Source organism: Pleurodeles waltl, chromosome 3_1, assembly GCF_031143425.1.
Source record: "Pleurodeles waltl isolate 20211129_DDA chromosome 3_1, aPleWal1.hap1.20221129, whole genome shotgun sequence".
NCBI lineage: Eukaryota > Metazoa > Chordata > Amphibia > Caudata > Salamandridae > Pleurodeles > Pleurodeles waltl.
In genome coordinates this window covers 1,306,414,195-1,306,437,629 of record NC_090440.1, presented here as the reverse complement: position 1 = coordinate 1,306,437,629, position 23,435 = coordinate 1,306,414,195, and the positions used below count along the sequence as shown (strand labels likewise).

General features: G+C 44.0%; 1 protein-coding gene across 6 annotated transcripts in view; it reads right to left on the bottom strand.

Annotated features, from left to right (window-relative positions):
• MYLK (myosin light chain kinase) overlaps nt 1-23,435 on the bottom strand; it is a 1,681,938-nt gene that overhangs the window by 496,747 nt on the left and 1,161,756 nt on the right. For all 6 annotated transcript variants that reach the window (XM_069224656.1, XM_069224654.1, XM_069224658.1 and 3 more), the window contains 3 exons: nt 20,713-20,959; nt 13,317-13,397; nt 12,168-12,967 (listed from right to left, as the gene is read on the bottom strand). In XM_069224656.1, coding sequence (XP_069080757.1) covers nt 12,168-12,967; nt 13,317-13,397; nt 20,713-20,959 — 1,128 coding nt within the window. The remainder of the gene's footprint in view (nt 1-12,167; nt 12,968-13,316; nt 13,398-20,712; nt 20,960-23,435) is intronic.

The following is a 23,435-nucleotide window of genomic DNA, read 5'->3' as shown; positions in this document are numbered from 1 at the left end:
GGAATGATTTGTTTAACTCTTGATGACATCTTTTGACACCTTCAATTAGACACTCTAAATGATGATCTTTAAATCCATTACAATATCCATGCCCAACAAGCCACATCCCTCCATAACTCTGCACCTGATTCACAAATATGCACATTAGAAAGGTTCTGCTCACAACTCTCCAGTCACATCTTTTCTGTTTCTTGTTGTTCATCACTTTCACCTCAGAACTTTTTACCAATTGGTGTATCCTACTGTTGAGATTTTGGATCACTCAGTTTGTCCTGTGTCCTTGGTGACATTTTCTCTTTCAGTTTCTCATATAATAATGCTGATGCTATAGACATTTTAGTTTCCATTCTCTCTAATCCTTTCTCTCAATCTCACCTATTTTCCAGTTGAATATTGAGAATTTCTAATTGTCCCACAGATATCAAATACTGGATGGCCCTAAGCTTGTAGTACTTAACCCCCTCTAATTTGGAATGTATTTATATGCCTCATCTGTTTCAACTACTCTCACTTACCAACCATGTCCTCTTTTCCGAGATACCTTGTCAACCAATCCTCAGAAAAAGACATAGGAGTACAGTTTCACTCCCGCATAGAGCAGGAACATTGTATTTATTCTACTGGCACCAGCTTCTAATTACTTAACATTAAACAGTATCTGCCCCTTTTCCAAATCAAGTCCTTGATCAATATTCTACAGATAATACTGGAGTAAAGAAATAGCTACTAACCATTCCTGCCTACATACATTACTCCACTGACACAAATATCAACCCATCCAGCAGAATAATGTAAAGCTATTTGCGGTTATCTACTGCCATTACTTGTCGGGAATATACCTCTCAACTACTGTGATGATCAAGTTTACATATTCCATTTAAACCCAGATGTCTGAGCTTTGTCCAGTTTCAGCTCTTTTAACCTGCTTGGCTATGCTCTGAGCATTTTCATCCAGATTAGATTTACCCATTTCCTTTAAGATTTGAAAAATCCCTAAAACTCACTCCATAAAGCTTGAAAGTTGAGCCATTTGTCTCACACACACTCTCCAAATTACTCCATTCCTACTTCAAATTATTGTACGTTTTTCATTCCTCTATATCAGTGGTCTTCAAACTGGGGGGCGGGCCCCCCTAGGGGGGCCTCAAGTGATACCAGGGGGGGGGGCGCCATGCTCTGGCCAAAAGAAGCATTACACAGATAACAGTGTTTTGTTTTAAGCAGAAACATGTTATTGCACTTTTAAAAAGGTAACAGTACTTAACTTCAATGTTTAAATACATCTAGACATATTTAAATATTGCCATCTTTATAAAATAATTGTGAAAAATTCTGAGGGGGGGCCCAATGATTTTTATTTTTCAACTGGGGGGGCGCGGCATAAAACAGTTTGGAGACCAATGCTCTATATTTATTTACTTTTATTCTATATGTCATGTAACATGACTGCATCTGTCTTCTGATCATTCAATCACACAGTTCTGAATAAAACCATCCAGCCTATTTCTGACCACTTCCAGTCTCAATGGGTAAGAAAGTAAAAATACATAACTTTGGATCTCTAGAAATAAAATCAAGCCTTACAAGAAAAATAAAAACATTTGTTTGAGCCAGCTCGCCCCACAGGACACCACTTCCACCATGAACTTGGTCCACTCAGGGCTCTCAACCGACCCATGCCCTCACCACATCTTCAGCCTAGGTGAAGCTAGAATCAGCTAAATACTCACCACTTTGTTCAACATCTCAGTTGCCAAGGTCTGGAAACAAGCAAAAGTCAATGCCCTTCTAAAGAAACCTTTGTCAGACCACAGTGAACCCAAGAACTACAGATTGAAGTCCCTGCTACCGTTCCCAGCCAAAAAATTACAAAAAGCCATCAACCAACTCTCCTCACATCTGGAATGGAACCTCGTACTCGACTCTTCCCAACCCAGATTCCGCAGCAATCACAGCACTGAGACAGCCCTCATGGCAGCTACCACCAACATCCGAGCCCTATTCGACTAAGGAAAGACTGTGGCGGTGATCCTCTTAGACCTCTCAGCAACCTTGATACAGTCTCCCACCATACACTCATCACAAGGCTGCACAACATTGGCATCCAAGAAGCTGCCCTCAGATGGATCGCCTCTTTTCTCATTGGAAGAATGAAAAGCCTGCCTTCCCACTTCCCATCTGAACCCAAGGAAATCCTCTGTGGAGGACACCTAGGAGCCTAGCTCAGCCCCACCCTCTTCAACACTTATGTGACACCTCTGGCCAGCATCGCCAAAACCCACAGACTCAACATCATATCCTATGCCGATGACACACAGCTCATCCTCCCCCTCGCCGAAGATACTTCCAAGACCAACTTCCAACACTGCATGACAGATCTCGCCAACTGGATGAAGGACAACTGACTAAAGGTCAACATGGAAAAGACAGATATACTGATTTTCTGAAACAAAAGCTCCCAATTGGATGCATCCTGGTGGCCCTTAGACGTGGGACCTGCTCCTGCCCCCACTGACCACTCTAGGAACCAAGGCATCATTCTGGACAGCAAGCTAACCATGACAACTTAGGCCAACTCTGTATCCTGTTCCTGTTTTGTCATCCTCTGCATGCTTCCTGTATTCAAATGGCTACCCCAAAGCTCCAGATGCACCATCGCTCAAGCCCTCATCTCCAGCCGACTGGACTATGGCAACATCCCCTATGCAGGGATCGCATTTCAACTCCTCCTCCAATTACAGACCATACACAATGATGCAGCCAGACTTTTCCTGGACCTCCCTAGATGAACTCGCATGGCCACCCTACCTCAGGGAATTACCACTGGATCCCTGTACAGAAAAAATGCCAGTTAAAGCTCCTGACCCATGATTACAAGGCCATACACAACTGCAGATCCACCAACTTGAACCACTGCCTGAACTTCCGTCAGCGTACCAGACACCTCTACTCCTAATTCCGTTCTGTAACCCTCACCTGTGCATCCAGCATAGCAGATGCTGAGGTCGCTCCTTCTCCTACCTAGCAGCGAAGACATGGAACAAGCTACTCTTTCACTTTCGGACCTCCCCATCTCTCCCAGAGTTCAGAAAGTCCCTGACGACCTGGCTAATCAACTAGACTCTGCCAGCTTCAGGATACCCTTATGGGTGATAAATAGCGGTCTACAAATCTACTGATTGATTGTTTGCTACATTTACATAAAAGCAGAGTTGCATTGATTCTACTGGTGATCATTTAAGGCAGTGGTTCTTAATCTGTAGGATGGGGATAAAGGAATATAGATTTGTTTCCTCAATTCTCATGCATCTCAAAATCTCCAACTACTTATCACCCTCACCGCTGAGTCTGCTATGTTCTACCCTTTCTATTTCCTATGATATATGAAAAAGCTGTCAGAAAATAAACTGAGAATGAGGAGCCGCTGATCGAGCTGCAGTTCTTTACAAGAATTGCTGAGCCCATGTTGGGAGATTATGCACCTCAAATATCCTGCAAACATATATTTATAGGATTAACGTAACCTTAAACTATAAAGTGCAGTGCTTAATTTGTGCTTTTTGTTTCCGGGGCGGAGCACCGGCACTTATTTTTGAGGGTCGGCACTTATTTTTCTGCCTCAAGCAATTACTGCGAGCAAAAGATACACATGGGAAAGACGAAGGAAGAGAAAAACGCAAAAGCGTCACAATGGGAGAAAGCAGAAAGCTGCAAGAGTGAGCTGAAGGGACAGGGAATGCCTTTAAATGGATTAAAGAGGCCCCAGGTGGCTTCAGCATTACGCTGCCTCAGTATTGTGTGTTTGCACATTTAATTGCAGCAGCCGCATGTTTAAGAGGAGGGCTTTGGGCACCGGTACGTTTTTATTTACAAATTAAGCACTGTATACAGGTGCTTACAGAACCCAATCGTCATGTCATCCCAGTATAATACTGATTCTCAATATCTGGACAGTGCCTTTCATCTACTTTGAATCCCAATTTCATTTCGAAATAACCTCTTACCACATGTTTTAGCATGCATGCTTATAAATCAATACACTGTGCTGTCCTGACTGCAAACTCGAAAAAATGTCATGGCTAATTTCAGTCTAACCAATTGGAATGACAAGATTAACAACGCTCCTTTATACTGTACTTGAGCTTTGCCGTTATATAAATTGCATTCAGACAGCAAACTCATTTTACATTGTTCATTTTTAGAAACATTGCTTTTACGTTCGTTTATTACTGTCACCCACTCAAAATAAATAGCCACTGTATAAAAATTGAAAGGGTGAAATGCTTAATTAAACAAGGATTGCCCAAGAGATGGTCCTTTTGCCTAGATTCTACAGCTGCCACATTAAATAACTGTGCTTTATAGTTGTCTGTTCATTCAAGCAAACCAACAAAAAAAGGCAGAGGAAACAATCTGTGTTATGATCTATCTTTGTGTCCAGAGCTTTAAAGCTAAATCTACTTTAAAATAATTCATGCGTCAAAGATAACCACTAATAGATGTGTAGAAATGTAGCTTCCTTGCTAATTGCTGTTACAGTTGTTGCTTGTATAGGGAAATAGCTAGCTGAGAATGACTGCCATTTTGTTTTCGGTATTAGGATTATTCGAGATGGTAACTGGTGCGCTTTCTACAAATGTAACGCAAAAAGGTAGAGGGGCATATTTACAAGCTGTTAGCACCTTAGCCGCCATAGCATCATTTTTTTACGCTAAGGCGGCACTTAGGAGGCTTCCCCCCAGGTGCAACCCCTTGTGCCAAGTTAGGTGGGGCAGGGGAGACGCAACAAAAGTCATGCATCGGGACTGATGCACCACTTTCTTGTAAATACGCCCCAGAGTTTCTATTTTTATCCTGTAAGCATGTACCAATAATTCCAATAATCCAATATTTTTGGTTTCGGTCCCGATCCCAACCTAAAGTTTAAATGCAGGTTTGAATCAAATGTATCTGCCAAGCTGCACAGTTCCACCCACACCTATTAGAGAAGATAAAACGGTCCAGGCCAGACATGGTAAGATTTTGGAATACTGTTTTATTTTGAATTACACCACCCCAAAACCCTGAGATGTTTTAAACTCATTACCATTCGGAGATGACCTCTATTGAAGTCGCGACCATCAAATATTCACACTAAACTGGATTATATATACTTCATGATGAGAACACATTATTTCACACATTTCTGCTTCCTGCTAAGCAGGGCCTTAGGGTCTTTCACATAAGATGTTTTGCCTTGTCCTATCTATTTTATTTGCCTTAACTGTACTGTTTTTCGTATTGTTTGCTACACTTCATACCTTCACTAACAGGAGTCTTAATTGTGTGAAGCACTGCAACAACACTTGTCTGGTCTACACATAAGACATTTTTGAAATGCATATGTAAGTGAGTTAAAATTGATACTACAGAACAATACAATTCTTCTTCTGGAGGACATAACTACTACTTTTACAGTTTTCTTCAAGTAATCGCTGATATCCATTACAACTAATGTTTAAGTATTATGCAGTAAACAAAAGCAGCTACAAATGATCATCATTGGCCTGTGGTCTCCATTACACTTGCTGCAGCCACCAGACAAGACTGTCCACATTGGTCGCCATTGCTTTATTAATGATCAGGTCTTATAAGATGCAATAAAAAATGTATACTATGACAATTATCCCCAAACATTTTTGCTTCAATTTAATGACAGTGACAAAGAGCATGTATAAGCTCGAAGTCGTGCACTGGCGTACAAAATGTGTGTAAACTCTGAATTCATTATAATGCCCTCTGATTAGAGGACTTCTTTTGTTTCATGTTTGACACTGACAGCTCATGGCAGACCTCGGCAACTCTCAGATCAGGTACAAATTGTTAAGAAAAAAGGACAGGAGAAAGATTTTCATTGAAAGTGGCATGTTCAGATCTTGTTTGAAAGAAATCTCGTCAGTCTACCTAAGTAGATGCAATAGGTATAAGATTTCATACCCTGGTCGACTTACAGGAAGGGAATGCCTCCATTGACAATGTCACATGCCTTGGAAATTTGGGCCTCGTTGAATACTAACTAGTGAAAGTTATAGCAGTGCATATTACAATGCTGATGAATAATTGTGTATAGAAGGCTGTTGGGCCTGGTTCTTTTTGCAGGGCTATTCCAAAACCTTTTGTTTTCTTCCTCTTATTTTTTCTGACCTGTTTTTGTTGGCTTTAGGACTTTGGGCACTTTACCACTGCTAACCAGTGCTAAAGTGAAAGTGCTCCCTGTGTATATTGTAATGGTGATTGGTTTCTCCATAGTTGGCATATTTGATTTACTAGTAAGTCTGGTGCCCAGGGCATGCAACCCAAATGATACTAGTGGGCTTGCAGCACTGATTGTGCCACTCACATGAGTAGCCCTGCAAACAAGACTCTGGTCTGCCATTGCAGTGTCTGTGTGTGTAGTTTTAAACTGCCACTTCAACCTGGAAAGTGCATCTACTTGCCAGGCCCAAACTGTCTCTATAATTACATGCAAGTCACTACTAAAATAGGCCCAGGGCAGCTCATGGGCAGGGTGCAGTGTATTTAAAAGGTAGGACATGTACTGCTGTGTTTTACATGTCGTGATAGTGAAATACTGCTACATTCGTTTTTGACTATTGCAAGGACTATCTTTCACATTTGGTAACAGGGGAATTACCTTGAAATATCTTTTAAGTGTGGTTTCCAATTCGTAGCAGCTAGAGATACGGAGCTTGGGGTCTCTGAATTCACAATTTAAAAATACATCTTTTAGTGAAGTTGTTTTTTTAAATTGTAAGCTTGAAAATGCCACTTTTAGAAAGTGGGCATTTTCTTACTTAATCATTCTGTGCCTCTGTCTGTCTGCTGAATACACGTCTGGGTCAGGAGGACAGTTGAGCTGCTTGTGCATTCACTCTAAACAGTCACACAGAGAGCTAAGCCCTGCTTATCCTGATGGCCCATCATCAGGCTGATGGGTCTTCCTGAGGTAGAGTGGTGGAAGGAGCTGACACCTGCACCTGAATAGGGCTGTGTCTATCCTCACACAAAGCAGCCTTGACCCCCCCCCAGAGTGTGTCTGAGACCAGGGTAGGGAAAGGCAGGGTTGTGTGCGCTACAAAGACTTCTGTTTGAAGTTTGCCTACTTCAAAGACGGAAATGGGTACAAGTTCTGGGCCTCTGACACCACATAGTTAGAATCCTTCTGGACTGAGGAAATTCTACCAGGAAGAAGAGTTGGATGCTGTAGGAGGGACCGCTACTCTGCCTGTCGCTTTGTTGTACTGGCTTGCTGCTTCTGTCCTGGGAGTGAAAGGGCTGGACTTGGTTTCTACATCCTACTTTCCTTCTTTCAAAGGTTCTATAAGGGCGTGGACTGAGCTTTCCTCCTGTTAAGAAGTCCCAGGGACATCAAAGACTTCACCTGCAAGCACCTGGGCTCTCTTGTTGAGAGTCCTGACTTCCCAACTGGTGCCAAAGCCAGTTCCTGGGCCATTGGGAGTGAGTTCTGGTGTAACAAGGACTAAACTAACGCATCAGTGTCCAGAACATCTTCAGGACCCACGCTGCTCTCCGACTCCGCACCGCTGCCTGCACCTGAGCCGTGTTCCCCGCTGAATGAAACAAGCACAACCTCCACCACAGGCCCACTGCAGAGCCTCCGAAGTCCGGCCACAGCATGAGTCCAGAAGGTTGTGTCACCGAATTCCGTGGCACCTAACTCCGCCGCAGTACCTGTGGCCCCATGGTGTGATTGCGACACAGCGAATTCGACGCCTCACATCTTGACCTGCTGCAACCATTTAACCCGCCTTGTTGTAAGGAATTGCGCAAACACTGTATCACCTCCACTGCAACCATAAGGAACCGATGCCTCACCTCCCCCCCCTAACTGTAAGGAACCGACCCCTCACCTCCCCGATGGCAGTAAGGAACCAATGCCGCACCGGGTCCAGCGACTCCTCACCTCCCCGACTCCATGCAACGTCTTTGTTTCCTCAACATTTTCCAAGGTACTGTAACCGGGATCTACCCGACTCCATGGCCGGCCAAACTCCCTCACGGGTGGAGCTGGACTGTTGGAGACAACTCTGTCAAGATGTCATCATAGCCCCAGTTGGAGCTATTGTTTTTCTAAGCATGACACTACATTTAATCTTTAAATTTTCTATCTTTACTTGTGAATGTTGGCTTTTGTCGTTTTGGTCTTGTTTTACATAGATAAATACTGGCTATTTATCTTAATCTGGTGTAGACTACTTTTGTGATGTTTTCACTGTGTTACTGTGTGGGTGTACACATATTTTACACATTGCCTCTGAGACAAGCCTGATTGAATGGACCAAGCTACCAAGGGGGTGAGCAGGGTTAGCTTAGCTGTGTGACTCCCTTACTCTGACTAGAGTGAGGGTCCTCTTTTGGACAGGGTGCAAACCACTGCCAACTGGAGACTTAATTTCTAACAAAGGCCTTATACTTTAAGCTGCCTTTTTGAAGAAGACACCTTGGAACTCTCAGTGCCAACATAGACTATTTAAAGTCATGGCCTTTTGCCACAGTCCACTGACCAGGCTACAGTCTGCACTCTCTGCAACTTTCCTCTGAGTTTCAAATGCATGCTGCTTAAAACAGGAAGTCATTGTTTAAATCCCCATCCCATCTATTTGGAATGGGATGGGGAGAGCGATGGACGTATTCATTTGTATTACAGACCAGAAAGAGAGAGAGAGAAGTGGGTGAAAAGCTCCTAACTGGAAAACATACATCAATATCCCAAAACTTGCTTCATAAGGGCAGGACTCATGAGATGGAGAATGAACAAACGAATTAATATTGCCATTAATAATGTCATCAAATTAAGAGTGAAGAAAAACACGTGTCGATTGCCTGGCTGGTGTATTTGCACTTGCCCATACTACTACGAGTTTAAACAACACGATTTTGAAATTCAATGAAGCAACATTTTAAGAAAATAAAACAATGTTCGTATTTTAAGCACAGGGCAGGGGTCATGGTGATATGCTCTCATTCTGCAGCTCTTGTTTGCCTCAAATCTATTTTTCTGCAAACTGTTAGGGGCACCTTGGTCATTAGAGATTGCTCTAGGAAAAGCCAATTCGTGTACGTGTGTAAAGAGGGAGAAGTTGTAACTTTACACCAATGTTCTAAGATCTGAAGCATCTAAAAAACAAAAGGTGTAGAACAGTGGTATAGCATGATGCAATCTTATTATGCCCTGATGGGTTACCACCACTGCAAGACAAGGCTTTCTTAGCCAAATGTTTGTGTGGGAGGGACTTTAATTACATACACTCACATACAGATGAAAATGTGCCATGTGTGTACACACACAAACAAGGGATTGTGTCAAACTCAACTCCACCATTGTCTTGCATGATAGTGGCATATCATGTAGGAGATATGGATTTCATGTCTGAACTGCAACTCAAACCATGAGGACCTGTGCTTTAAATGAGGGAAATTAAGTACAGGTACTCCATAATTTGATTGGGTGGGCTTTGAAAGGCATTTATGGGCGTGCCTGGGGGTGTGGCTGTGACTGTGTGGCAGGCATTTAACATTATCAATGTGTTATTGGTCTCTACCAGAGGCTGGTGATCGTTGAGCTAAGTACTGCATTTTTACAAAAATTTGCAGAAAATACAATTGGAACAGCAGTATGCAAGCATCTTTCAGCATAACAAAAAGTTAAAGTGAAGCGTTGCTCCGAGGATGAAGTCTTGTGGATAGTTGTAAAGTGTGTCACCATGACACCCACATTCTAATCTCCCCCTCCCACTCCCCTCTTCCGGAACTGAGCTGAGCATCAGAAGGAGTGAATAAGCTGATCTCTTCCAGCTCTGCTACTACATGTGGGCCTGTGACAGAGGCGATAGGCACATACACACAAGAACACTCAAATAGGCACTTGTAGCAGCCTTCAATGATATGTTTTTTTGATAAATGTGGCTGAGGTCCCGTTTACACATGATCTGTCTCAATTCACCACCTCCTGACTCAGCCAGGCCAGAGAACACTCAGCTCCCAACTAGCATATTTGGATTTTGTGTGTGTTGTGAGACATGACAGGGCATCAGCTTCTATGTCATATGTGTATGTCCTAATTCTTTGCAGTGTGATATAGTGTGAATTTGGCCCAATAAGTTTTGCATTAAAGTATAATTTTTAAGAATGGGTGCTAACGTGATTTGCCCCCCAATCACAGGATGCTGAGCCGATTGGAACCAGGTTCCACAGTTCCACAGTCCACAGCTCTGACAGCATCTCCTCATTGCTCTTTCGATGCCAATTAGAACATAAGGCAGCCGCAACAACCTAGGGCCATAATAAACTGGCTACTGCCTGGCAGCGCAGCACGTAGACACGCTTCATCTGAAAGGCTTATTTTCAGCAGCTTTTGGGCTGCACATATCCATTCTCCGCAGCCTGGCTCCTGTTGCCACTCTGGAGTACTGGTCCACTCCTTCCACAAAGAAAAAGTTCCGGTATTCAGGGGGTGAAAACTGTGAAGTGCCAGTACTCGGTACTGGTGAGTAGCAGCCCATTTAAAGCACTGAGACAGGGGTCAAAGTGGGAAAACAGAGATGTTATTATTAGGGCTGGAATTAAAGATGAAAGACAGGTGTGTGAGTCAGGTGTCAGTGATAATGAAGTAAATAAGTAAAGAAGGGGTGCATTGTGGGAGAGAAAAGAGTGGGTGATGGAAAAAAGGCTGAAGAAGTCGAAGTTGAGTCTGTGGGTAGTAATCAATACAGACTTTTCAAAGGAATAATGGTGTGGGTTTTCCGATGAAGCAGCCAGCTTTTTATTGTTTACTTATAATTAGTTGCTTTCTAACCTCTTACGTCATTGGCAAATTTCACTTGTCAAGAGATACATGCCAGCACATTGGCAACACTTCACAATCTTATTGTGATATGCATTTACCTATTCTAGCAGACAGAGTCCAGGCGCAGGAAGGCGACTATCTGGGTACCCTTATGCCAAAAGCTGTGGGTTACTGAATAAAGGTTTGTGGCATGCAATTAGTGCACGTAAAATCTACAGAACTACACAAGGAACTCAAGAAAGGAGTGAAGAGGGTTGAAGTAGTGATTATGTGGAATACGAGGTTGGAGTGACAGCATGAGACATAACGAGAGACTTATCATATCACAGGTCATGGTTTAAGCACATGGTTAATGAACAGAGAGTCCAAGATACAGACTGTTACATGTGGCTTTTGGATTCTGGCTCGACAGTAGTGTGATTGACTGCTGCAGATGTCTTTACTCCATCTTTTTAGAGTGAAGCATCTACAAAGTGGTGCCTGAGCCCACCTTACCTAGCTATGAGAACAAGAGGTCAAATTGAGTAGAAAAGTAAAACAGGGTTTATCTGGCACAATGCCAGTCTTTGAACAATTGCAACAGTGTTCCCTCAGCCTGCATGTTCTATAGTCTCTGGAAAGACAATGGATGTCTCATAGAACCTGGAATGGAGGAACAGCTAAACTTTTCAGCTGTATCCTGCTCTGCTGCTTCAGACCTTACAGGATAGAGTGACTGCTGCTGTTCAGTAATTAAGAGTTACTGGATGATGTACAGCCTGCCCGTTCAACATTTAAGAATTACACAATAAGGTAAGTGGTGTATCTGGTAACAGTGACAAATCGGTATCAGGTCACATAAGTACCACAATACTGCCCGCAGTCCCCGTGCTCCATAAACAATGCGCAATACGAAGAACACTTGTTGAAGCAAAACCCTGAAACAAGCTTTTTAGAGAAAGCAAACAATTATTCAAATATTGATACACGACAAAACAAATATTTTAAGCTGTGAATTCAATAACATCAAGGTGGGCTGTTATACTGTGCTGCAGGAACAGTGTACGTATGGAGCGAGTGCAAATAACCTGCAGGCAGACTGTCAGCTTTTAGTTAAAAGGGACATCTGTAAGCTTTTGAAAGCAAGCTGCTGCAAGGGATTTTGGCAAGCCATATAATGCAATCCTTGTTGCTGTGGATCGGGATAGAAAGAAGAGCATATCCGATTTAAATCCTTAGCACAACATTGGCAGCGCATGTACAGCATCATTCTTAATGCATTAAAAGTAACAGTTCAGAGTTTCACCTGAAAAATAAATAGAGTAAGTTATCATTCATTTACCTTCTTTGGAGATGACGATGAATTTGGATGACTTGATAGTTTTGCCATTTAGGCTCCAGGTGACAGCGGCAGGTGGGTCTGCTGCAATCCGGCATTGTAAAACCAGTTTCTCGCCATCGACAATGTGGGCATCCTGGAGCTTCTCCAGAAAGGAAGGCGGAGTTCCCTTGTTCTGGGGTTTCTTCTCATTCTCCGTACCATCGACCATCTCACAACCGTGCTCACAGTTCATGTCATTCTTCTCCTCCTTCTGTGGTGTCTTGGCATTCTCCACCACCGCGTTACTATTGCCATTTTCAGCCGGTGGTTTCTTCTTGGTGGCAAGCACAGATCTGAAATCTGGGGTGCTTGGCTTTGGTGGCACCTTTTCTGGGACAGATGGCTTTGGGGTCCCCTTTTTGGCCAGCACGGCACGGAAGTCCACCTGTTGGGGGCTGTTCACTTTCCTCTCATCCTCCGACAAGGTCTTGGGCTTGACCTGCCTTTGCAGGTTAGCGCGGAAGTCCATTTGCTCAGCCGGGATTTCTTTCAACTCCTCCTCAGAAATAGCCTTGGTAATCACTTTCTTCCCTAACACGTTGCGGAAGTCAAGCTGCTCAGCTTCTAGCTCTCGGAGTCGGTCCTCAGTGCGCTCGCGGACCTCGATGCGCCTTTTCAGTAGCCCACGAATGCCCTCCTGCTCTTCCTCAGATGGTCGTGTTTCTCCAAAGCTCCTTGGGACACTGCTCCTCCTGCCAAATTTCACTGCTCCATGATCGGCAACATCTTCATTTTCATCAGAGCTGGCCTCCTCCCTCCCCCTGTGACCAGCAGAGAAAGGAGAGAAGCAAGAAAAGGGGGTGGTTTAAACGTCAGGAAGCAATCCCAGGCAAGAAATGTGTTTATAGCAGGACAAGCTGATTAGAGGAGAACAGTCCTTTATGTTATTGCATCAGTGATGACTTCAGTGGCCATATAAGGGAACAAACAAAAAAGGGCCCCTCTCATCTGCCTCCATGCAATAGTTCAGTTGCAAGAGCAAAACACTTACAGTTGGGTCACATTTGGGATTATGCTGGTTTACAGCCAGCCCTGGTCTGCGATGGCAGAGTATTAACAGAGCAAAAATAGAAGCCACACATGCAGTGCCTGGGAACTTCAGCAACTTACTCTCGCTGGGGTCTGCCTCGGGATATTGAACTTTCTCTGAACATCAGGGACACCTGGCAGCTGCATTCTCCAACAGGGTTCCTGCAAGTTCGACAGAATCAAAAGTTTTTTTTAACCGCCTCAAGGAATACAATTAAGAGAGCAATAATTCAATTACTCCGTTCTATTTTAGACTTTGAAAAAACAATATCAAACTGCTTTCCAGCCCTTGTTTCTAACTGGGACATCGATTTTAAAGGTTAATGCCACTTAAAACAGTTCGCTGCCCTTGAGCGGTCTTTAAAATCATTCTTCAACTTGAATAAAAGGCTTCAGATGTGTTTTTATGAAAAAGGTGAAGTTCAGTCAGACACACGCACGCACACAAACACCATTTCCAAGGTTGCAAGAAAGAGTTTTCATTCCGAACTTTGAAATATTTCCAAATATGCTTCATTATTTTTGTGAAGCAGCTTTTAAGCATCACGAACACACTAAAATTTGAAGAACGTCGCTCGCTGCAGTACGCGCCACCGAGCCTCCCTCCTCAGCTTGCACATGTTTATGTTAGAAAACTTATAAGTGTCACCATATTTGGTAATGCGCACTTATTCTTCCTATTGTAGGCGGATGCCGCAGATGCCTTTTGTGAATGTCTCCCATTAGAGAGGTTTTGGGAGGGCGTCCCTTCGCAAGACACGGGGTACTGCGCAGTAATGGCAGCTAATGCTGTATCACGCTCTCATGAAGAGAAATGACGAGGCACTCTCTCATTCCCAGACTGCTGAAATCGCTTCCATATTAAGTCCTCTGTAAACACGCCCCCCTTCTCAAGAGAGAACAAAAGTGCGACTGTAGTACCCCAAGAATTTATATCTATTGCAGTTATCATCTTGGGGCGGTATATATATATATATATATATATATATACACACATATACATACACTTAAAATACAAAGGTTACAGGGATGTTATAGTTAGACTCACAATTTAAATGTACCAAATCGTAGAAATTCATCAGTTATAGGTAGAGCTATCTCAAGTAACTATAACTCGTGCCCTAAGGTAACTAAAACTTGCACCCCCGCCATGCACAGATTTCTGCTAAATAATTTTACTGCAAGTGTTACATTGATATTATCAACGATGTTATCAAAGATGTCATGAGTGATGTATTAAGTGGGATAATTAGCAGTCCATGGTGAGGGCGCAAGTTATAGTTACCTTAGGGGTGTGTTTGCTCTGACTTGGTGGGAGCTGTCAAAGCCCCGGCCAAGTCACAGCAAACAGGTATGTCCCAGAGGTGGGCACCCCAGGACATAGCAGGAGCCGGCCCTGGGGGTGGTGGTCCCAAGGGCCATTATTGGTTCCTCAAATATCAATAGCCTATGGGAGGTGGTGGTCCCCGGAGTCTGGGGGGGTCCAAAGCAGACCCCCAATCTTTTTTAAATTTAGCCCTGGGGAGGTGGCGGTCCCAAGGGCTGTGGGGGCCGGGGACTTCCCCTCATTCATTACGTTTACATTGGCGTCCCGGGGAGGTGGCACTTGCCAGGGCTGTGGGAGAGGGGCACGGCCCCCCTCATCAGTTTTACATTTGAGCCCTGGGGAGGTGGCAGTCCCCGGGGCTGCGGAGGGGCCAGGCTGTGGGGGGGGCAGGCAGACCCCCATAATACTTTTGCCGTGGGGAGGGGGTAGTCCAGGGGGGGTGCGGGGGGGACTGGGCACCCCACTACATTTGTTTTACAGTTGAGACCTGGGAGGTGGCGGTCCCTGGGGCAGAGGGGGGAGGCAGGTGATACCCCCTGCATTACTTTTGATTAGTACCCTGGGGCTGCAGGGGGGGTTCAGGTCACCCCGCGTTAGTTTTACATTGGTGCCCCAGGGAGGTGGTGGTCCCTGGTGCTGCGGGGGCCAGGTTGCCTCCCTATTGCTTTTGATTAAAGCCCTGGGGGGATGGCGGTCTCCAGGGCTGCAGGGAGTCCGGGCGCCCCGCCTGAAAATATAATTCCAATGTCCCTGGCCACTGGCCCACCCATGGACCACACAGAAACAAGCTTGGGAGCCTTCTCATTTTTGGATTTTCAGAAGATCCACTAATCTGTTGCAACTTCCAACAAAAATGCTGAAAAAAATGTTTTTTTGCCCTGGAGGTTCCCTCTGAGACCATAGCGCCTAAGCTAAGGGTGTCAGGGTGTCTCTACCCTGGCCCCTTTTCTCATTTTTTATTTTTTTTCTGGGACTCAGCTGAAGCCGATTCCCATGATGGCTGACAACACTTCTTTGCTGAAGTGTTGGCAGCCAATCAAATCTCAGCATGAGATAGAGAGGGTTTGCAGTGACTTTGCGTCCCTATATATACAAAACCTAACTGTAACGTCTCTGTAACCTCTGTTTTTTTAAGTGAATTTCCACTTTTTTTAAATTCTATTTCCTAACTAGAACATCCCTATAACCTTTGACTTTTTTCAGTGAATTTCTGTGTTTTTTTAATGTAAAGTATTTCCATTACTATGCGTTAATGTAACCATCGCCTTTGGCCATGCATGGCCAGCCCCTGTGGCCATCTCCCTATAACCACCCAAACTTGCACAATGCACAGCCTTCGACCCCCTAACCACCTAACCCTGAGAGAAAGAGAAAGAGGGAGAGAGAAATTGAGAGATTCAGAGAAAGTAAGTGATTTTGACTTTGATGAATGAGATACGTAGAATGAGATATTGTAGAACAAATTAAAAAGAAAGGTGTATTTGTCATTTAAAACAAGTGAGATAGCCTTTCAGTATGACCCTTTAACTTTTGAAGTTTAAAATAAATTAAAGAGGGGAAAAGACAACAGACATACCTAAAGTAGAACCCTCAACTTTCAGTGTATGGGTCTGTGACCTTAACCATTACACCACAGGTGACTACTTACACTTCTGTTTCCAGACATACCTATGACATTCAGCCAACACATGTGATAGGAAAGAAATGTGAATGTTCCATCACTAGGAAGGTTTAACAGTCAAAACACTAGTGAATAAACACACTGCCAAGCAATATTAGGATTTGAACCTTCAGCCTACTGAATGACTGCACACGACCTTGACCATTAGGCCAGAAGTGACTCTGTTCCACTTTGCATATAAACTTAACTATAATTTTGAAACCAACATCTTGCCAGTTTGACACTTTAAAATCATTGCATGGAGAGACCTTTGCAATGACAACCTGTCTCTCTCTCTCTCTTCCATCCCATTATGGGGTGGAAGAGAGAGAGAGCTAGAGAGTGAGAGGACCCCCCCGGTCCTAGCGGGAGCCGGCACTGCTCCCACAAGCAGGGATCTTATTTTAATAGCAGCCACTTGCTTGTGGGAGCAGTGTTTTCATCTGTTTCCCTAAACGCATGTTTGCATGCAGGGAAACAGATGAAAACTCTGCTTTCTGCCAGCGGGAGCTGTTTGACAGCTCCCAATGTCAGAAAGCAGAGTCTGTTTGGTATTGCTTGGTGGGGGCTGTCAGCTCCCACTAAGCAAAAATGAACAGCTGTGTCCCAGGGGTGTACACTCTGGGACACAGCAGGAGCCGGCCCTGGGGGCTGGCAATCTCCAGGGTGATCTGTGGCTCCATGAAGTGGCCCCCCTCCAACTGTGAATTTAGCCCCATGAAGGTTCTCAGGCCTGCAGGTGCCCAAAACGGACCCCCCTCATTCTTTTATTCAAGCCCCTAGGAGGTGGCAGTCCCTAGGGGAGTGGAACAGGTGTACACGTCCCCCCACATTGTATTTAACTAGAGACCCCGGGAGGCAGTGGTCTCTGTGGCTGCGGGAGGGCCATGTGGCCCCACTGCACTGAATGTCACTAGTCGCCCCAGGGAGGTGGTGATCCCTGGGGCTGCAGGGGGGCTGGACGGACCCCTGCGTTATATTTCAATAAAGTCCAGTGGAGGTGGCGGTCCCTGGGGCTGCAGGGACGGGGGCACACAGTCCCCACTTTCATTTAAGTCCCAAGGAGGTGGCAGTCCCTGGGGCAGTAATATACCTTGGAGGGGGGCCCGTGCGTCCCTTCCTTATTTTTTTATAGGCCCCCTAAACCTGGTCCACCCTGGGGCTTTAAAAAAAGCAAGCATGGGAGACCACTTTTTTTTTTTACTGTTACCCCAAATTTGCAGCATCACCATGAATTTGCTGCAAAAATGTTGTTTTAAAAAGTGTTTTTTTGTCCTGGCGGGGTCCCTCTGGAACCCCAGCACCAGAGCTTAGCAGTCAGGGTGTCCCTACCCAGGCCCTTATTCCTTTTTTTGTGTGTTTTTTGATAGCTGCCAACACTTTCTGGTTTGAAGTGTTGGCAGCCAATCAGTGCTCTGCAGTTCTGTGCTTGAGCTCGTTATTATTCGCAAAGTTGTCACAGCCAGAGATATACAAATGTATTTTCCCTTTAATATCTCTGAAGCTACTGCAAGGAACTACACCAAATAAGCAAAAGTGTAATCTGCGCACTATAAGTAAGCTTTCTGCCACGTTTGGTGTAATTCTGTTTAGCAGTTCGCACTGTAGTGCCTAAAGGTCCTATGGCAATTAAGATGGGGAATGCAACTTGTTTGACCCCCCACTTTTTCTCAGCCTCTGCTTGACGGATCACCCTAAAACTTTCAGTGCACAACAAAAATCACCAGGGCACTCTTTCTGGAAAATTTCATGAAGATTTGTCAAACAGTGCCAAAGATATAGGCAAGTCAATAAATGTTTTTTTATGGAAACATGGTCCTAACTGTAACTAACTAGTGGTGACCTCCATTAGGTATTATTTTCATACACACATGCCCTATTACAGCATTGCCACATATGTATTACTAGTTAATATGATTCATTATTAAAAGCATTTGACTAAACTACAGACATTCCCATCCATAACATTAGCATCAAGTATGTAGGGCAAAAGGGTCAGGGTCTAACAGTTGTCTGTAACTCTCTCTCTTCTGAAGACTGCTGTGCTGAAACTTGAGTTTTACTGCTGAATGTGTGTAATCACATCTAATGTTGTGCATTTAAGTCCTCCTTTTTCCTCCACTCCCTGAACCTTAATGCATCAATGCATCCTACTCAACTGGCTGACTACCAAGGCATGGTGCTGTCCCAGTTGAGAAGTTTGATGTAGCAGTTCTCTTTGATTGCCTCTCTACTTCCAGTCATTAAGGTGGTGAAACAACTATACAACCATCACTGATTCAGAAAACGCTTTCTGTTCTAACCTGCACACAACGAACAATCTATCTAGCATCAGTAGCGCCCCAGTTGTTGTCATATAACTGCAATACCATGTGCTTGAAAGTACCGAAGGACGAGCTGAAAAAGCCTGCATACCTTTTGAACCAAGCTTCTAGGGCCCTTAAATGAACAGATTATGCCAAATGATAACCCGAGAATGAGATCGTGGTCACCAGTGATCTCCACGGCGCAGTTAACTCAACAAAGCTTCTTAAAAACTTTGTCCAAAATAGGTTAATTGCTTGGCCACTACACAGCAATTAAATATCCGAGATCAAGAAGAATGCCCACACAAAAACAGCTAAACAAACCACAGAGTTACAGCTAATAATTTACAGAAAACTGGTAAGGCATCCCTTCCCACTTTACCACCCATACCAATTGAATGTCAGAAAGAAAATGAAGAATACACTTTTCAGTGAGACATTTCCAGAATATCTCTATCCCTCATGACCACATAACTACCAACACTCAAAAGTGCCTCAGCTACATGGCTTTCACGGTAGTGTTATAAAAGTCTAATTGTAATCCTATGCTCGCAATCACTGCAAGAACTCATAAAACAAAGCAGGACAGCGGTTTTAAGTTGACATCGCTTGGTGGTGCCAAATAATAAGGAAAGAGCAAACAAAATGCCTTTTTCCTCAGTGAAGGTGGAGAACTCTAAAGGCAAAATTCTATTGCAGTTGGGTCACCACCCATCTTTACATAGTTCACGTCCACAATGAACAACCTAAGGAAAGGCCTTTTTCGAAGCAGGAGGAAACGTTTTCATGACCACAAATGGCCTATTTATGCCTCATAGCTGCCCACAAAAGACTACAAGTCGAACATATAAGGCTTTACGATGGCGTAATTTCAAGCCTCATCTGCATTCAACTATTCAGTAATAAATCCCACACAAGGGGTAGAGATTTAGAGGTTGAGGGGACGGTTTACCTTGAATTTTGTGAATACCCACAACCTCTCAAGTGTGTGTCCATTCATAGTCTCCTTTCTAACCCCTTTGTTTCCTGGAAACAGTCAAAGATTTACACCAGCAGCGGTAGGGAACTCTGTGGGGGAAGAGTTTTCTCCCCAGGGAAAATGTTTCCCAGTGTACATGTTGCAGCCTTTCCTTATGTACAATTGAGCACTGCAGAAATAGCAGCTTAAAAAAAAAATACATGACTCATCCAGTGGTACGTCCGGGAACCTGCAACCGAAGCAGATTTCCTGCCACGACATTGATTCATAAACCCCTTTCTGAACCAGGCCTTTAGTCTATTCACGATCACCACATTGATGATCACTGCTGACCCGTACACGAATATTTGTTGTTGAGTTGGACAGAAAGTATAGCAAAGGATAAATCAGAGAGTAATTAAGATTGAGGTTATTACAGCAGACCTCGCCTTATACACTGGAAACATTTTTGCTTGTTTCCTAGGTGAGAAGAGACATGTAATAGTTTATATTAATACCAACAAATGTTCAAGCATCCGGGTTTCTCCAATTTTTGCAGGAACACCGACCCCAAAATGGCTACAAACGTGCTGTCAACACTAAATTTGTGAGGGTGGAGACTCCGCCGCGCTTGCGGAGCATAAACATTTCCAACTGTGATTAGTATGCCTAAACTTCCACCAATACGGAGTCTGTGAATCTCGCATAGTCAATAAAGCATGCAACATTTTCAACTATTTCACTAACGTTTAATCTAGGGACCATAATTAATTTTGGATCTTGACCTAAGAGTGATAAAAGGTAAATGTGTCACCCAAAAGCTGAATTATGACGGTAAGTACTGCCATTGAAGTTGAGTGCTATGTTTTTCAAAGAACATGTTAGACCCTTGTTGATGATAACAATTGGACAAGGAAGCTTGAAATCAAATAGAAGTTAGCAACATTTAAAACAGATTTCATTTTGTAAACGTCAGGCATAACCTCTCAAACAACGTGACCCAAACAAAACACAGGGTTAGCACATTGGCAACTAAACGAGGTAATTAGAGGGACAAACACTGAGGAATCCGAAAAATCCCATATTTTCATTCAATCTAACTCATGCTGTCTGCTACAATAACATTGTGTTGAGGAGTACTTTAGAGCCTCGGCGTTCTCTGGAGGTGTGTTAACTGTGCAACTCTTTCCGTCCCACGCTACTTCGACTGTTTTTTGATCACTTACTTTAACTTTATTTCATACTTCCCCGCATCACGGGCTTGGACATTTCTTAGTATAAGCGTGAACACGTCTTCGTTCAGCAGGATCTCGATCCCATCTTTTTCAGTCAGCTCTCGTCCATCTTTCAACCAGTGGACAGCTGGGAATGGGTCCCCGGCAATAGCGCACGAGATCAGAACATTCTCCCCCGCCGTCGCTGTCATAGACTTTGGTTTGGTAATGAACCAGGGTTGGATTCCATCCTGGGGCTCTACAGCAACGAGACAAGAAAATAAACAAAGGGTGTCCGTGATGTTTAACTGTAACATAGGTCAAAGTGGTACAGCGCAATGAAAGATCTCATTGGTAAATCTGATCCTGCGGCTTAACCAAAGAGTAAATATAGCCGGTCAGGTCCATCATAAACTCATCACACCAGTGCTTAATTTGTAAATAAAAACGTGCCGGTGCGCAAAGCCTTCCTCTGAAATACGCAGCTGCTGCAATTAAATGTAGGAACACGGAATACTGAGGCAGCGTAATCCCGAAGACATCTCGGGCCTCTTCAATATATTTAACGCCACTCCCTGCCCCTTCAGCTCACTCTAGAAGCGTTCTACTTTCTCCCTTTGTGATGTTTATTTGTTTTTCTCTTCCTCCGTCTTTCCCATATGTGTCTTTTGCTCGCAGCAAGTGCTGGGAGCAGAAGAATAAGCCCCGGCCCTCAAAAATAAGTGCCGGTGCTCAGCAACGGAAACAACAAGCACAAATTAAGCTCTACATCACACACAAACAAACACACAAAGTACCAAATTCCATATTTTAGTGAGCGCGATCCACTCGAACCCATAGTTCAATGATAGTAGGTTTCAATATCTTTTAGCTCTTGAAAAAGAAAAACGACCTAAACTGTTAAGTGATAATCAAATTCACCATGAGGACCAAAGCCACCGGCCAGACGAGGTCCATCACTCTATATGCATCTTTGCCAGTGCCAGATCCACAATTCTTATCTGATGCTTCGCAACAGCGTCTATTTTTTGCATGTAATTAGTTGCTCGAAATTCCATAATATTTCCATAATGCCCTATTTACAAACTATGACACATGCAACAAAGGTCCTACATTCCTACCGAAATATTGTGGATGAAATATCAACATTTAAAAACATTGTGGTCTAAATACTTACCACCAGAATAGTAGTATAGTCTGCGTGTGTAAATATAAGTTTACTATAGGTAATCTTAACTCCATATATATGTACCATCAAAAAATACATACATATATATGTATCTATAGTATATATATATATATATATGTGTGTCTGTGTGTGTGTTACCAACTGGCAATTGCCAGTATGTAATTAGTTAGGACGTAGTTTCCATAGAAAAAGTGTTTTTTGACTTGACTATATCTCTGCCACCATTCGACGATTCTTCATGAAATTTTCCCCAAAAATGTTCTGTAGGGTCTTGTTGTACATGGAATGATTTGGGGTGATCTGTCAAGCGGGGGGCGAGAAAAGGGTCAGGGGTGGAGTGCATTTCTCATGTTAATTTCCACAGAGATTTTAGACATGACTACAGCCTGAACCGCTGGACAGAATTACAAAAAATGTGCAGAGAGCACCCTTCTTCATATTTGGTGTTAATACATTCAGTAGTTTTCTAGAAATTAAAAGAAATCCAAATGTGTTTATCTAGGGTCGTGACGACTTTACAAATACTCCAGATCTCGTGCAGAGATCTGATCGGCTGCCAACACTTCAACCAGGAAGTGGCGGCAGCCATTTTGGAATTTGGCTTCAGCTGAGTCCCAAAACAAACTTAAAAAAAGAAAAGGGGGCAGAGTACGAATACCTTTGGGTCCTGAGGTCCCCAGTGACTCTTCCAGGACAAAAAAAAGCATTAAAAAAAAAAAACTCACAGCAAAATTTGTGAATATTCACAAATTTTGCTGTGAATAAAAAAAAAAGCACATCTCCAGCTCTTGTTTTTGATAACACCCCCGGGTGAGCCAGGTCTTGGGGGCATGCCCAGTTTATTAAAAATATGGAGGTGCGCATGGGGCCCCCCTCCAAGGGCTTCAATATGTCCCCAGGATCACCACCTCCCTAAGGCTGCACATAAAAAAAAATATTGGGGGTTCTGTGCGGAACACCTCGTGCCCTGGGGACCACCACCTCCCAGGGCATTTACTTAAATAGGAAGGTGCTGCACTGAATCCCCCTCCTTTGGCTGTATGGAGCTCCAGGGACCACCACTTCCCCGGGGCAGGAAGGAAAATAAGTGTGAAGGGGTGCACAGACTACCATCTCCCCAGGGCCATTAACATTTTTAGAAAAGGTGGGGGGCCACATGGCCCCCCTCCCGGGCAATATACGGCCCCAGGGACCACCACCTCGTCAAGGCCTGCCCATGCAAAAGTGAAGACTGGGACCACACATGCCCCCTCCTGGAGGCATTAATGGCCCTGGGGACAGCCACCTACCAAGAAACTAAGCACTCAACTCACAGCAAGCAGGAACTGTCAAAATACCCCTGGCTGGAAGTGGAGTTTTCATCCCTTTCCCTGCCCCCAGATGTGCGGGCAGGGAAAGAGATGCATTTCCAGCAGCTCCCAGCATGCAGGAGCAATGCCAGCTCCCGCAGGAGGGAGGGAGTCAGCTGAGACCATGGGGGCCTGGAGGACCCCTCAGCAGTCCCTACCTATGAGAAAGGCAAAGCAAGTGTTTTCCTCCCCATTAC